Source organism: Solanum tuberosum, unplaced genomic scaffold (assembly GCF_000226075.1).
Source record: "Solanum tuberosum cultivar DM 1-3 516 R44 unplaced genomic scaffold, SolTub_3.0 scf00085, whole genome shotgun sequence".
NCBI classification, from domain to species: domain Eukaryota; kingdom Viridiplantae; phylum Streptophyta; class Magnoliopsida; order Solanales; family Solanaceae; genus Solanum; species Solanum tuberosum.
The window spans coordinates 163,748-179,946 of record NW_006239014.1 but is presented as its reverse complement, the minus strand read 5'-3'; the positions used below and the strand labels follow the sequence as shown (position 1 = coordinate 179,946).

Genomic DNA, 16,199 nt, shown 5'->3' with positions numbered 1-16,199 from the left:
GTGATCGCTGATCGAATTCAAGGGTGAGCCAGTTCTTCCAGGCTGTCATGAGTTCTCCTTTCATCTATGTCCATATTTCGGACTTAAACTTTTCTAGTTAGTTATTAGTTCATTAGTTTGGGGTCGTAACCCTTCTTGTTAGACTTATGAATCTTGTTAGATGTTTTGGTACATTGACTTTCAGGTTCTAGGCGTATTTTTCCGCAATGTTTAGTTGTTAGGTCATTTGGAAGTTTATGGGAACTTCAGTTTTTAGCTATTTAACTTGCTTCCGTAACTTAAATGCCTTTGTATTTTGGTTGAGTTGTTAGTTTGGGTTGTAGTAATGGTTCTCCCACCGGAGGGTTAGTGTGGGTGCCAATCACGATGGTCTGGGTCGTGACAATATACGTTCGAAGATATGAAAGTAATCACATAATAGAGGAAACATGATGGTAATTTCAGTTTTCTTCATATTTCGCTCACATATAGTCTAAGTATAATTGGATAAAATATATTTTTATCATTTTACTTTTTTTCTAGAAAACTCATGCATAACAACAACTCCTTTAAATAAATAAGAGTAATTTTTTTGTCAACTTGGTGAATTTCATATTTTTAATTTGAGTATTATAGATACAATTTTTTAATATTTAAATTTAGATATAATTCATCTTTTCACGTTTAGAAATTATGAAGTAAAATAGATAGCCTACACTATACTCCTCTTTTGTACTTTTTTTTTTATCATTAAGAAATAAGAAATGAAAAATAAATAAACAAAAAAGAATAAATAGAAAGGAGGAAATTTAGAAATTGAAAAAGATATATATTTTTTATATTTTCTTACTACTACTGTCATATTTTTAAATTTTTTTTAGATCTTGAAAATTTCAAGTAAGAAGAGTGGGTTAGACTTATGTTTTCTTTGGTGAATTTTGTGGTTCCTTTCTCATGTTTAATTATGAAATCATCAATAATTAATCTCATTAATCATTTTCAATGTCTTGGAAACATAATTGAAGAATATATTCAATATTTAAGTTAAAGAGCAAAAATGTTCAAAAATAAACTAGTTTATAATGTGAACATGTCTTTTTACCATTTTGGTCAAATTATGGCCAAATTTTTATGGCCAAAAGAATTTTTCCACATATAAAATAGTCAATAGATCGATGTTTAAGTTCTATCTATAATCAAGACATAATTACATTAGTCCATAAAATTACTTTACATAATTTAGCTAAAGTGTTCAAGGCTTATCCGAATTGGTCATAGGAAGAGTTTTAAGACCCTAAAGAACTGTCATGGCCAAAGCCCCCTCTCGACTTCCAAAAAATTCAAAGTAAATAGTACTAAATGATAGGTTTTGATGAACCCAATTCAACACAACAAGAATTATCTCAAAATTTCTTCCACAACTCTAAAATCGCAAATTACAAACACGATAATAATAGCGAAATTTCAAGAGCAAATTGTCAACAACTTTCAAAATATTTTCTAATCAACTTATGTTTTGATTCATGATGTCTTATAAATTGGAATGATAGGCCATCACCGAATCTACCTCTCTACAAATTTTCAAAAGATTCTATTTTGTTGTTTTATAGAAATCTACTAGTGAAGTTTGACTAAATTTTAATGTGTATAATAGTGTATAAAATCAAAATATTATTGTATTTGAGCGTTTAAATATATCTTATAATTTTGTATAATCTTGTATATTGGTACTTGGTAGTCTAATATTGTACGTCAAGTTTTAAAATATTTTTCTAAAAAGATGAAATGAATGTCTTGTATATTATTGTATACCGACTATATATTGCTTTACACCGAATTGTGCTTAGTATATTATTGTATATTTGGATATATATTTTATACACCGAATTGTATTTTGTATATTATATATATTTAATATATATTGCTATATATACCATATATATATGTCAAAAAAAAATTAAAAAATGTATAACTTGACTAATAAGTTTATATTTTATAAGAATAAAGCACCCATCATTTTAAAATTTAGAAAAAAATTATTCATTCTCAATGTGAAGTGATTGTATGTATCATGTGAAAGAATCGTATTAAAGAATAACTAGTTACTATTATTCATTATTATTGACTAGTCGATCTTTATAAAATTATGTATATGAAAATTTGTAATCACAAATATTTAATTATAAAAGCAACATGGAGATATGTGATATATTAATACAACACTTTAAAATATTCTTGTATCTTGTTTATGAACTATAGTTTACTCATTTGGTAAAATTATTTAAGATTGAAAAACTTTTAATAATTTTCATAATTTGTAAGATTTTTGTATTTATAAGAAAAAATACAACATTATTTATAGCCCTGCTAAAAGGGTTGATGAGTATAGTGGACCTGCAAATCAGGTCTTGGTTGAGGCAGATCGACGCAGAAATATAAGTGGCTACCTCAAATCCAGCCAATCTGCTATACATGGTCCCGCCTTTAGTTATCAATTCTGTGCGTCTTTATATAATCAATCTTACTTTGGCTCGATTGGTACGAGAGATAAATCATACATTAATTAATTTTAAAATAACTTATTTCTCAAAGTTCATAATATATTTCCTTTGGAATTCACTAAAGAAAAAGTGTCTTCATATAAATAAAACACAAAACGTACTACAAGACTATTCTTTTTTTCTTTTTTTTTTTGGCCCATGACAATTAAGAAAATGAATTATGTGGGAAAAAATAAAAAAGGAGGATGAGAGATTTGAATATCTAGTGGTGGATATAAAAGAATACTTTTGTGTAGACTTCCAATATTGATATCCTTAGTCGCTATCATCATCTTTATAAGTTTTTAGATTCTTCTATTTTTATTTGTTCGTTATATTAAAAATAAATATTTATTTTTATTTATCCGATTTAATAAATTAAAAGATAATTTGTCTATTTTACTTTGTTACCAACTATTATTCATTTTTTGACATTTAGTTAACTTATAAATTACTCTACTTCGAACATGTTAAGTCAAATATGAACAACTAAATATGAACGAGTCTCCTTCAATGGCATTTATGGATTGGGCAATGAACTTGTTAAAATATAGTATATGTTCCCTAAATTTCAAATGTTTGTATTAGGAGCTGGATGGTCTAAATTTCACATAAATTGTCATTATCCTTTGCATGGTCCCTAATTATTTTAGGTAGATTTTGTTGAATAATATTTGTTCCAGGCATGTAGCACGAAACTTCCAAGTTTTTGTAGTGAAAGCTGGATGGTCCACACATTATCGACGTCTATTTTAAACTTTGCAAACTCCATTTTTGAATATTTTTTTTAAAAAAAGAGTGTTTGTTTTTATATTCTCTCTGTTTCATTTTGTTTGACATTATTTTTTTATTAAACTGTTAAAAAACAATGATATAATTTTCAATAGAGATATTACTCCTTCTGTCCATAATTACTTGTCCACTTTTGAATTGACACATCTATTAAACAAAACAATTATTGACATAGTGAGTTTACCATTTTACCCCTATTAATTATGAAATGAATGAATTAAAAAACTTAAGATTTTCAAGAAGTTCTACCTTTTTCAAAGTAATTAATTGAGGGTATAATAGGTTAAATTTTTTTTTTGTCCTTTCTTGATTTATCAAAATGAACAAGTAATTAGGAACAACTAAAAAAGGAAAAGTGGACAAGTAATTAGGGACATATGGAGTATTTTATAGCTACACAAAATAATACTCCATATGTCTCTAATTACTTGTCCACTTTTGAATTGACACACTTATTAAGAAAACAATAATTGACATAGCGAGTTTACCATTTTACCCCTATTAATTATGAATTATATGAATTAAAAACTTAAGATTTTCAAGAAGTTCTACATTTTTCAAAATAATTAATTGAGGGTATAATATGTAAAACAAAATTGTATTTCCCTGATTTGTCAAAATAGACAAATAATTAGGGACAACTAAAAAAGTAAAAATGGACAAGTAATTAGAAACAGAGGGAGTATGTAGTATTTATGTCCAAAGCTTTCAAAAGTTCTATAACGGACCACAAAAATTTATGATATATTTAATACCATAAATTTCAAAAATTCTTATTGTCTACATTAAAATTTATGTCAGATCAAAATAAGTTTTACAAAGTAAAACGGAGAGAGTAATATTTGTCCAAGAAAAGTAAGTAATTTTAAAGTTTTCCCACAACTCCAACAAAATTGAGTTTTAAAATATTATTGGAAAAATAGCTGAAACCAATAATTTTTTTGCAAATTCAAACTCAGTTTTTTGCAAACTTTTGAAGCAAACAGCACTAAACAACTCAAGGTTTCACATTGTCTTTTGGTGATACAACAATACAAGGTCCCTACTTGCATTAGCTAAAATCTCTTTAATTTTATTTGTTGTCGTTGAACATAATGTCATACAGTCCTAAATTCAATTGAAAAAAAAAACAAAGCAGTCAAAGAAAAGACGTGTCCCATGCCCCATTTCTTTAATATTTTCATTGTAGTCAAGACAATCATATTAAATGCATGTAAAGCAAATTCTGTTGTGGCTTTTAAGAACCCAAAGGGTCACAACTATTGATGAAGCAATAAACTACCCAACTACTTTTCTAAGTTTCAATTGCAAGTTTATCATATCAACAAGTAAAACCAATCCGCAGTTGTAAATTCATTACATCATATAATTTATTTTTTCTCATCAGGTATCCGATTAAATTCACATATTTGAGTAAAAAATTCTCATATTGGTGAAGAAGCACTCCCTGCCGAAATTATTTCAATTTTCATACCTAAAGGCTATATGTCTCAAACTCGAAACTTTTTCTTGTGTTTGGTATATAAGTAAAAATATTACCCTAAAACACGCATTGAAAAATAATCTAGACAAATAATATGGGATGGATGTGAGGTAGTAGGGATGGGGATTATGAGGATAAGGGTTCAGATGAAGTGTGCTGGAGGGTAGAGATGATACAATCAATATGGAATGCCATTTTCCAAACTTAATTTTCATACTTCCATTAACTTATGTTCCTTCTTCTTCTTTTTTTGTTTAAGTGATTTATATTCTCTAAAAAATTTGACCAACTAAACGTGAGAAAATATCTCCGTACCAAATTATACATAATGTGTCTCGTACAAAAGATAAATTCTGAAGTCCTTTCGTTCAAAGAGGTAATGTAGTTGGACCTATTTACTTTCCTGATCTCTAGCCTGATAAGTGATAAGTTAATGCAATTGTAATTAAATTTCTCTTCACCTAATCTCAACTTATATATCTCATCCCTAGGTCTTTATTTTATGTGTCATTATTTGATTGGAGATGAATTTAACATTTTGATAAGTAGTGACAATATAAAATGAAATAAAACAATTTCTAGAAGTAAAAATAGGACAAGCATAGTGAAGTTTGAAAAAGCAAAACAGGAAAATGAAGATTGGAGTAGGGAATGGCCACCCCACCATTGCACAAACTGGTAGACAAGAAAGTAAGGTAACCTAAATTCTACATAGTAGAAGAGTAGAGTGCACAAGTTGACGTCTATACATAATAATGTGGTGGATAAGGGAATTAGCAATAGCATAAAGGACAGGGCTGCTTTCCATTGTTTTCGTCAGCTCATTGGCATTATCTTAAATTTGTAATGTAAATCATATCTGTTTTATTTTTCACGTTAGTATTAGATTGAACACAAAATTTAATAAAGATAGAGATTTTTATTACATACCAAATATACCCCGGAATTTATGATCTTAGACATGTTATGATATTTATGTAACTATAAGGGTAAATATAGGAGGAAAAGTCTTTGGACCTTTATAGATTGAAGATCTTGTTCTCATACCAAAAAACATAACAACAATATTCTCAGTGCAGTCATTAAGGAGTTTTGTTTAGGGGGGAGAGATTATTTTTTTTTATATTAACTTTTTTCAATATGTAAGTCATTTGTTCTCATACCAAAAAACATAACAACAATATTCTCAGTGCAGTCATTAAGGAGTTTTGTTTAGGGGGGAGAGATTATTTTTTTTTATATTAACTTTTTTCAATATGTAAGTCATTTGTTCTCATACCAAAAAACATAACAACAATATTCTCAGTGCAGTCATTAAGGAGTTTTGTTTAGGGGGGAGAGATTTTTTTTTTTTATATCAACTTTTTTCAATATGTAAGTCATTTGATCAAACAATATTGAATATTATGCTTCTTTAATTGTAATTTATTTTTCAAAGTTAAAATTTATTAACTTCAATATATCGCCTTGAAATCGAAACAAGAAAGGTGGCGTGAATCCAAGTATATATAATGTCAAAGCATGTTTAGACCCATAGTTGGATATATGAAAGCATGTTTTAAACCCATAGTTGGACAAGGAATAACAAATGAATCAAATAGGTCCCCATTTTTTTAAATTTTGTTCCGTACCTTAGCGCAACCGTACTTTTACACTTTCAAGTTTATAAATTCCTACCCACCTATCACCTTTTGTTTCCTCACAACTCAACAAATATCCAACATCTCCTTCCCCATTTTTCTCGTAAACAAGCTTTCCATTATTTCTGTTCAATATACTTATAAAATTGAATACTTAGTAATTATGGAGCATTATGCACCCTACCGTATTGCGGACTCATCATCTCTAGGATTTCCTCTGGGCACTGCCTTTCTTTTGGTTGCTGTTTTCACTCTGAGTGGCATAATTTCTTGCTGCTATCACTGGCACAGAATCCGATTGCTTCGTCGACGCGCAGACCTTGAAGCCGGTGATGATCCTTCTTCCTTCAAATATAAACTCAATTATAATATGGTAAGGAATTTACTCATATCATGTTTACTTGTTATGACAAGTTACGTGTTTTATTTTTAAGATTATGAGATGGGTGGACTCCTTATAAGGTTTGGGTAATCCTCCTCTCTTTGAGCTAGCTTTTGGGGTGTGAGTTAGGCCTAAGACCTAATTTAACATGGTATCAGAGCAGGGTCCGTCTCACCCGATGTTGGGGCCCCCAAAATCAAAAATTGTCCACGCACCAGATGCTAAGCACTGGGCGTGAGGTGGGGTGTTAAAGAATGACAAAAGTCCCACATCGGTGGTTAATGAGATGGGTGGACTCCTTATAAGATTTGGGCAATCCTCCTTCCTTTGAGCTAGCTTTTGGGGTGTAAGTTAGGCCCAAGACCTAATTTAACAATTACATATTTCCTATAGATACTTTTACATGATTTCAAATGTTATTTATGGTGTCGGTGTATGTTAGTTAAACTCTAATTTAACTATTTAAGACCTATTTTTTAAGTCGTTGTGTAATCTCTTTTTTCCTTAAATCTAATTACCTGGAAATGCTGTTTGTTCATGTTTGATGGTGATGATTAAACTTTACACTATTCAATTATGTACTTTACCCGAGTTTAGTGCAAAAATAAAGTTGAGTTTTTTGGAGGTACAAAAAATTCATACTTCTTTTCTTTTCTTTTCTTTGGTTTCCCTTTCGGTGTCCGGAGCCCACATTGGGATCGCGTACTGTAGAGCCCATTTGGGGTGGCGCTCCCAACATAATTTTCTCCATATCCAGGGCTCAAACCCGAGACCAATGCACCACAACCCATGTTGGTTGAATAACATGTTATGTGACATATTCATCTAACTAGACACTAATGTCTAATTTATTTGTTTTGTCAAAAAATGACACTGTTTTTTCTCTGTTTTGCAGAGTGAGAAGCAGAACCAAAGCCAAAGCATGCCTGCAGTGTTAATGCCAGGTGATGAAGTTCCAAAATTCATAGCATTGCCATGTCCATGTCAGCCTCCCCGACCGGAAAAGGTGGCTGAAGAGGTGCAGCTGCCGCCTTCCCCTTCGCCTCCGCCTCCGCCTCCGCCTCCGCCTCCGCCTCCTAAGCCAATTCGTATGGTAGTCGGATTACTTTTGTAGCTGTGATTTTAGAACATTGGTGTGGTGTGTATAGATTGAATTGTGGTTCAACCAAATTACCAAGTTTTTTATTTGTAATTAAGGCCATGTGTTTAATGCCTGAGGCTGCTAAAGTGATTTGTTCAGTGCAAGCTTAACTAAAACTTCCCAAAATCACAACTAAAATTTTTGCACATGAGTGAGGTTGGTAAGTTCAACGTATTTGACTTGTACGTTTAGGTTCAGGACCAAAAGTCTACATTTCTTTTGTAACATTAAATACTAAATTCAAAAATTGTACATCAAGGATTAAAATATCCTACTCTCAAAAATTGTAAGTTTGGAATCCTTGACAAACAAATTAGTTTGGTCGTATTAATTTATGTATTGAACATTAAATTCAAAAATGAAATTTGTGATTTAAAACAAGTCATATATTATAGTAAGATGTCAACTTTTGTATGACTGACTTAAAAAAAAATACCACATAAATTAAGTTAGCATTTTGCCATAGATTCTCAAAAAAATAATTAGAAAATTACAACACAATATTTTAATAAAAACTACTAACAACGCAATCACTAGCTACTACAATTCATCAAATTACAAGTAGCCAGTCACGAAGATTCATAAATTAATAAAAGAAGAAACTATTCTTTAATATAATGTTTCCACATTCTGCGAACTATTTATTCCACGACAAGCATACATTTCGTGATCAGATGACCAAAGGGGTCCTAAAATTGAAGAAGTATTATAATACTGTAAAAGCAAATCAAATAATCTTCTTTTTGTATCTCAAGAAGACAAAGGAACTCCAAAATAGAGTTTTTCACCATGTACTCTACAGGGTCCCTACTTGGGTAGAATTTTGTCGATGAACATATAATATCATATGTGAAAAGACGTGTTCCATGTCCCAGTTATTTAATATTTTCACATGTTAGAGGGGAACACTAAATTAAATGTCACCAATTTCTGTTGCGTCCTTTACGTACCCAAAGGGTCACAAATTTTCAAGGAGACGTAAAATATCTTTTCTCTTCCTTTTTTTATTTGTTTACTTTGCTTTAGTTTATTTACACTATTTTATTTCCTCTTTAGTTGCTTTGAAGACAGAATAACACATTTTATATTATTTTACCTTAATGAAGAGTGATAAATATTATGACATGTTTAAATCATAAATTTCATTTATTTTATCACTATATAAATATTATGACATGTTTAAAACTCAAATAAGTCATTTTAAGTCTTAATTACAATTATTTAGGGTACTTATACTTGATAGTATCAAAATATAACAATACTTTAGCAATTCTAGCCAAATAATAGGAAGTGTAAGAGATTAGGTTCCACAGTTTCACTATTCCCTTTTCTCTCTCACACACACAAACAAACACACCCAAAGTTTCAATCTCCATTAAAGATTCTATTGACAACCATTAAAAGGTTTCAAGACTTTTGATTCGAAAATTTGATTATGCGAAATTGTTATTTATATGAATTGAGTGTTGTTGCAAATGATTGAGATCTTTCAATTTTGAGATAGTTTGGTAAAGATTAGAGTAATTCATAGAAATTTCAGACGGAATCTCGAGAGTAAGACGAACAATAAATTATATGTATTTTGTATATCGGGTGTATATTGTTTGTATGTCCAATATATTATCTACATGACATGCAAACAAACAAAATATATTCAATAACATAATTGTATGTTTTTCTATAAGCAATTATATATTTTTACCAAATCATATATTTTGTAAAAAAAATTTACAAAAACTTAATTTTTGAAAAACAACTCTTTCACTATAAATCAAATAATCAGGTCTCTAATTTTATATCTCCGGGTGCGTGTCCCCAAATAATCTCCATCATTTTACTTAAATTACATGCTAAATCAAACTATATTACTACATAAATAAAAGGGAATTATACCTTAACGAGTCACATGAGTTTTTCAACTACAAGTTAATCATGTTTGAAAGCATAATCAATTATTTGCGATGGATATTACATCAAATTTTACCTGCCACATGTTTAACTAGTGTTATGCTATTGTCGTTGCACGATCTTACAACATATTATGAAAAAAAATACGCCTAAATAGTCATACGGTCACAACAATCACTTCAATTTAGTCCAAAGCACATACACTATTCGTTTGTTTAACTTCACTTTTGAGTTGCTCAGAATTTGTTCTTTTCAATTTAATCGAAATCACATATAAATCTGACGTTTGACCAGATTTACTATGGCTCACTTAGGGCTAGAAAGATAGGATTCTTCATACAAAGCCAATTGGGAACCTTCTTTCCAAACTCGCTCGACACACAAAAGAAAAGACAAAAGACGAGAATCGGCGCAAGGATCAAAACACTTAATAGCGCATTGTAATAAATACTAGATAGGCAATAGGTAGAATAACCTTTTTTGGGAAACTTTCGCAAATAGTCATTATAATAAACTTAATTATGCTTCATAACTATAGTTTGCATATTTACGGATTGTAGCTATAGTTTAAGCTGTCTCGTTTGTATAATTCGTAGCTTAGTATAATTCGCGAGTACATTTGTATAATTCAACTATTTTTGTATAAACTCGAAATAATGAATTTATGCTAACACAAACAGTTGAACTTTAAACATTTATACAGATTATATATTACAAATTACATTATACAAAAGATATATATATATATATATAAATTGTTGGGTATGTAGCAAGAGTAATGGGAAATGGAGGGAAGATGAACAGAGAGGAACTTGAAAAGTTCAAAACTTGAAAAGTCCTCTTATGCTTTATTGAAAAGGCATTTGTCCCTCATCGGTGGTGGAAAGAAAAATAGGAGAGTTTAAATATAGAAACACTCTTATTAATTGTTAAAAGGGTTGGAAAGAGAGACCCCCCTCGCGCCGTCGTTGTCGTCGCTCGCTCGGCTTCGGCTTTGGAAAATGATCAAGAGATTATTTTTTGGACAAAGTTTGTTTTAATTAATTTAGTTAATTATTTATTTAATTAATTAAATTAAATTAAATGGCCAACGTTTTAATTAGTTAATTAACCGAAGCATTTCAATTAATTAGTTAATTGACCCGACCCGACCCAACTCGAATCCACGCGCGGGCGGAGGCGGACAATGAAAAGACAGAAAGGAGCGAATGATGCCAACCAACTCGACAAAGACATTCAGATATGAAAAAGATACCCGTTTTATTTAAATCTTTCCCGTTTTATTTGAATTTCCCACCGATGGAAGTGACTGTTCTGAAAGGTTGCTCATTTTATTTGAATTTCCCGCCGTTGGAAGTGACTGTTCTGAAAGGTTGCAACTTTCAGAAACAACCATGACCGTTTGAAAGTTTGCAAACTTTCATGAATGGTCGTGTGGATTCTGAAAGGATTGCAACCTTTCGGAACCAGTTCCTCTTGCCTATAAATACATTGATTCCTCAGACTTATTCCTTACGAATTTTCTGATTTCTTCTTCTTCTTCTGCACAAAATTTCTTCGTGTACTTTACTGTTGTTGAGTGGTTCGCTGACACCAGAGTTTTGGGTATCAATACACTGGTGATTGAGATCATTCTATCCTGGGAGGACATATTCCAAATCCAACCTCGGATACTAGAGGGGAATAATTTCCTTAAGGGGACACTGTGCATTCAGTGGGCATAATTTTTTTCGAATTCTGTTTTTCTAGATTGTGGTACGTTTTTACAGATTTTAGTTTTGTCAATTAATTTATGTTCATCTATTCTTACTGGTTTATTAAACTTTGGTTACTTCGTGTTTCTGCAAAGTTTATTGAAATCAGTAATTCTGGTTTTTTAAACATAGATTGCTAACAATCTTAAGGAAATAATTTTATACTTTTTAATCTGTGTTTCTGGTGGAGGGAAAAACCTTCGTGGTTTTATGCTCTTGATTAAGTTTGCAATTTAAGTTATTGCTTACTGAGTCATTTGTATCAATTTCTGTTTGTTACAGATTCTGAAATGGCTAATGACAATGTTACGGTGGTTGTTGCTGCACCAACCCGAACTGTTGTACCACCAACAGAGAAATCGGGAAAATTCTCTAGTCTGAATTTCAAAGGATGGCAGCAACGGGTATTTTTCTAGCTTACCACTCTTGGTCTGCAGAAATTTACCAATGAAGGTACTCCAGTGTCTGCTGCTGAAATGCCAGATAGAGAAAAATTCATGATTATTGAAGCATGGAAACAGGCAGACTTCCTATGTAAGGGCTACATTTTGAGTGCTTTAGAGGATGACTTATATAATGTCTATAGTGCAATGACAACTTCGAAAGAATTGTGGGATGCACTTGAGAAGAAATATAAGACAGAAGATGCATGCTTGAAAAAGTTTGTAGTCGCAAAGTTTTTAGACTATAAAATGTCAGATAGTAAAACTGTTGGATCACAAGTGCAGGAACTTCAACTTATTTTCCATGATCTGATTGCTGAAGATATGGTAGTAAATGAAGCGCTTCAAGTGGCTGCAATGATCGAGAAGTTACCTCCTTCGTGGAACGACTTCAAGAATTATTTAAAGCACAAACGTAAGGAAATGAAGCTTGAAAAACTTGTGATTCGGCCCAAGAATGAGAAAGATAACAAAAAGGCCGAAAAGAAGTCTCATAAGAGTTTGGCAGTAATTGGAGTTAATATTGTTGAAGAAGCTCCTACCAAAGATAAGAAGAGAAAGAAGTCCAACGGACAGAAGTCAGAACAGGCCAAGAAAAAGTTCAAGGGCAACTGTTACAATTGTGGTAAGGCTGGTCATAAGTCTTCTGACTGTCGTGCTCCAAGAAAGGACAAAGACAAAGACAAAGGGAAAGGCAAAAGCCAAGCAAACATCGTGGAAGATATGGAAGATGCAGATGACCTTTGTGTAATGATCTCGGAGTGCAACTTAGTTGGAAATTCCAAGGAATAGTTTCTCGACTCAGGTGCCACTCAACATATTTGCTCTGCGAAAGAAGCCTTTGCAACATACACTCCTGCTAAGGTTGATGAAGATTTGTTCATGGAAAACACAGCTACAGCAAGGATTGCAGGAACTGGGAAAGTAATGTGAAGATGACATTCGGTAAGGAGTTGACTCTGAACAACGTTCTACACGTTCCTACTATTAGGAAGAATTTAGTTTCTGCTGCACTGCTCGTTAAAAATGGGTTTAAGTGTGTCCTAATTAGTGACAAAGCTGTAATAAGTAAGAATGAGATTTTCTTAGGAAAATGCTACCTCACTGAGGGCCTCTTCAAACTGAATGTAATGGTTGTTGACAGTATTAATAAGAATTCTGCTTCTGTTTACTTATTGGAGTCAAATGATTTATGGCAAGCCCGTTTGGGACATGTAAAATTACAAAGCCTTGCGAAAATTGGTTACTTTAGAAGTATTGCCTGATTTTAAATGCGATAGATCGAAATGCGAAATTTGTGTGGAAAGTAAGTTTGTTAAACATCCTTATAAGTCTGTTGAAAGAAATTCAAAACCTTTAGACTTAATTCACACAGATATATGCGATATGAAATCGACACCATCTCGTGGTGGGGCAAAGTATTTTATAACTTTTATTGACGATTGCACTCGATTTGTTATGTATATTTGCTTAATAGTAAGGATAAAGCAATTGATGCATTTAAGCAATACAAAAATGAAAGTGGAAAATCAATTGAATCTAAAGATAAAAACGATTCAAAGTGATAGGGGTGGAGAATACGAATCTCCGTTTGCTGAGATATGTTTGGAATATGGTATTATCCATCAAACTACTGCACCGTATACACCGCAGTCAAATGGTTTGGCTGAACGAAAGAACAGAACATTAAAGGAAATGATGAATGCCTTGATAATCAGTTCTGGTTCACCAAGAAATCTATGGGGGGAAGCCATCCTTACGGCTAACAAGATACTCAATAAGGTACCCTGTAGCAAAATGCAATCAATTCCATATGAGTTATGGAAAGGAAGGAAACCCAACTTGAAATATTTCAAAGTGTGGGGTGTCTTGCCAAGGTAGAAGTTTTTTTACCCAAGAGGGTGAAAATTGGCCCCAAAACAGTGGATTATGTATTTATTGGATATGTTGTGAACAGTAAGGCATGCCGGTTTTTGGTTCACAAATCTGATAATCCTGAAATTCATGTGAATACGGTAATTGAGTCAGATAATGCTGAGTTCTTTGAACACATTTATCCATATAAAATTGAATGTGAGTCGACAAGTGAAAGATCTAAATGACCACAGGAAGAATCAAAAGAAAATGCACAACCTAATGAGGATCCTAGGCGTAGTACTCGCCAACGGAAATCCACTCCTTTCGGCTTCGGGATCGGCTTTGGAAAATGATCGAGAGATTATTTTTTGGACAAAGTTTGTTTTAATTATTTTAGTTAATTATTTATTAAATTAAATTAAATTAAAATGGCCAACATTTTAATTAGTTAATTAACCGAAGCATTTCAATTAATTAGTTAATTGTCCCGACCCGACTCGGATCCACGCGCGACCCGTTTTATTTAAATCTTTCCCGTTTATTTGAATTTCCCGCCGATGGAAGTGACTGTTCTGAAAGGTTGCAACTTTCAGAAACAGCCATGACCATTTGAAAGGTTGCAAACTTTCATGATTGGTCGTGTAGATTTTGAAAGGATTGCAACATTTCGGAACCAGTTCCTTTTGCCTATAAATACATTGTTTCCTCAGACTTATTCTTTACGAATTTTCTGATTTCTTCTTCTTCTTCTGCACAAAATTTCTTCGTGTACTTTACTGTTGTTGAGTGGTTCGCTGACACCAGAGTTTTGGGTAACAATACACTGGTGATTGAGATCATTCTATCCTGGGAGGACATATTCCAAATCAAACCTCGAATACTAGAGGGGAATAATTTTCTTAAGGGGACACTGTGCATTCAGTGGGCTTGATCTTTTTCTGATTCTGTTTTTCCAGATTGTGGTACATTTTTACAGATTTTAGTTTTGTCAATTAATTTATGGTCATCTACTCTTATTGGTTTATTAAACTTTGGTTACTTCGTGTTTCTGCAAAGTTTATTGAAATCAGTAATTCTGGTTTTTAAAACACAAATTGCTAACATAAATTATATTATAAAAATTCCGACTATACAAACGTGCAAATTATACAAAACTAAAAGTTTAGCCGCGTTATAGCTAAAAGTAAGTCGCAAATTGTAATTAAAGTAAACTGTAGCTATGTTAACTAATTAACTAGTATATGTTTGTTTATCTGCGTAATTTTTCCTTTTTTTTTAATATTACTTTAGTCATGATCACTTGATATATATTCCTTCCTTTTTTATTTGCATGATTTTGATTCCAAACTCCAATTCATATAATGCTACACTCATTATATAACTAACGTCTTGTTCCTATTTCTTACAATTTTGTGTGATACAAACATTGTTTAGAGTCATCACCTTGTCAAATGTCCTTTTCGGAAGAACCTTTCCATAACTGTCAATTTGATTGTTATAGAACTACCCATGAACAAAGTATCATTGGGCCCAATAAACAATATAGTCCAAATATTTCTTTTACAAAACATGACAAATGATCATTCATCAATATTCATGTCTATACAAATAGTTATATTTAATAGACATATCTTTTCATGAAAAATCACATCACTTTAAGTGACACTTTTTCATAAAAGAACTCATCATTTTGAACAAGTATACATATAATTTGGTAGTTTGATACTAGTCATACCATTTACTAGTAAAAGAGAAACTCAACGATCACAATATCAAATATACTCCAAGAATTTTTGTGGGTCTAACATAATACAAAAGTATCATCGAATTTCATATTTTGTGCTCCAAATTTAAATTAGACACTAAGTCTAATTTTATCTTTGTCATAACCATAGAACTCCCCACATTTTTAAATATGATCTCAAAAATATTTTTCAAGTATTTGAAAATAGTTTTTCCACATATTTTTTTTCTCATGCCATCAAAGTGTCATTGGCAACGTAACATGAAACCTCTTTTGAAAATATTATTCGACAAAAGAATTATAGTACTTCAATTCTCTTTGACAATCTTTACACAATGTCAAAGTTCATTCCATAGAGGCACAAAATCACAAACTCTAAGTAAATGGTATTTTTCCTCTACCACAAATAGACATACCACTTAATATTTAGAATACTAACAATACAGACAAAAAAAAATTGTACAATTTGTTTCTATATAACAATGAAGTTTATAGAAAGTCAAAAGTACAACATTGACTTATTATGTGAAGTTTTC

At 31.5% G+C, this 16,199-nt stretch overlaps 1 protein-coding gene across 1 annotated transcript; it reads left to right on the top strand.

Moving 5' to 3' along the window:
* Positions 1–6,347: 6,347 nt before the first annotated feature.
* Positions 6,348–8,073, top strand: LOC102597302 (uncharacterized protein At5g65660-like). The gene is made up of 2 exons (XM_006346827.2): positions 6,348–6,807; positions 7,712–8,073. Exons 1-2 carry the CDS (start codon positions 6,598–6,600, stop codon positions 7,928–7,930), a joined length of 429 nt encoding a protein of 142 aa, XP_006346889.1. The 5' UTR covers positions 6,348–6,597; the 3' UTR covers positions 7,931–8,073.
* The last annotated feature ends 8,126 nt before the right edge of the window (positions 8,074–16,199 follow it).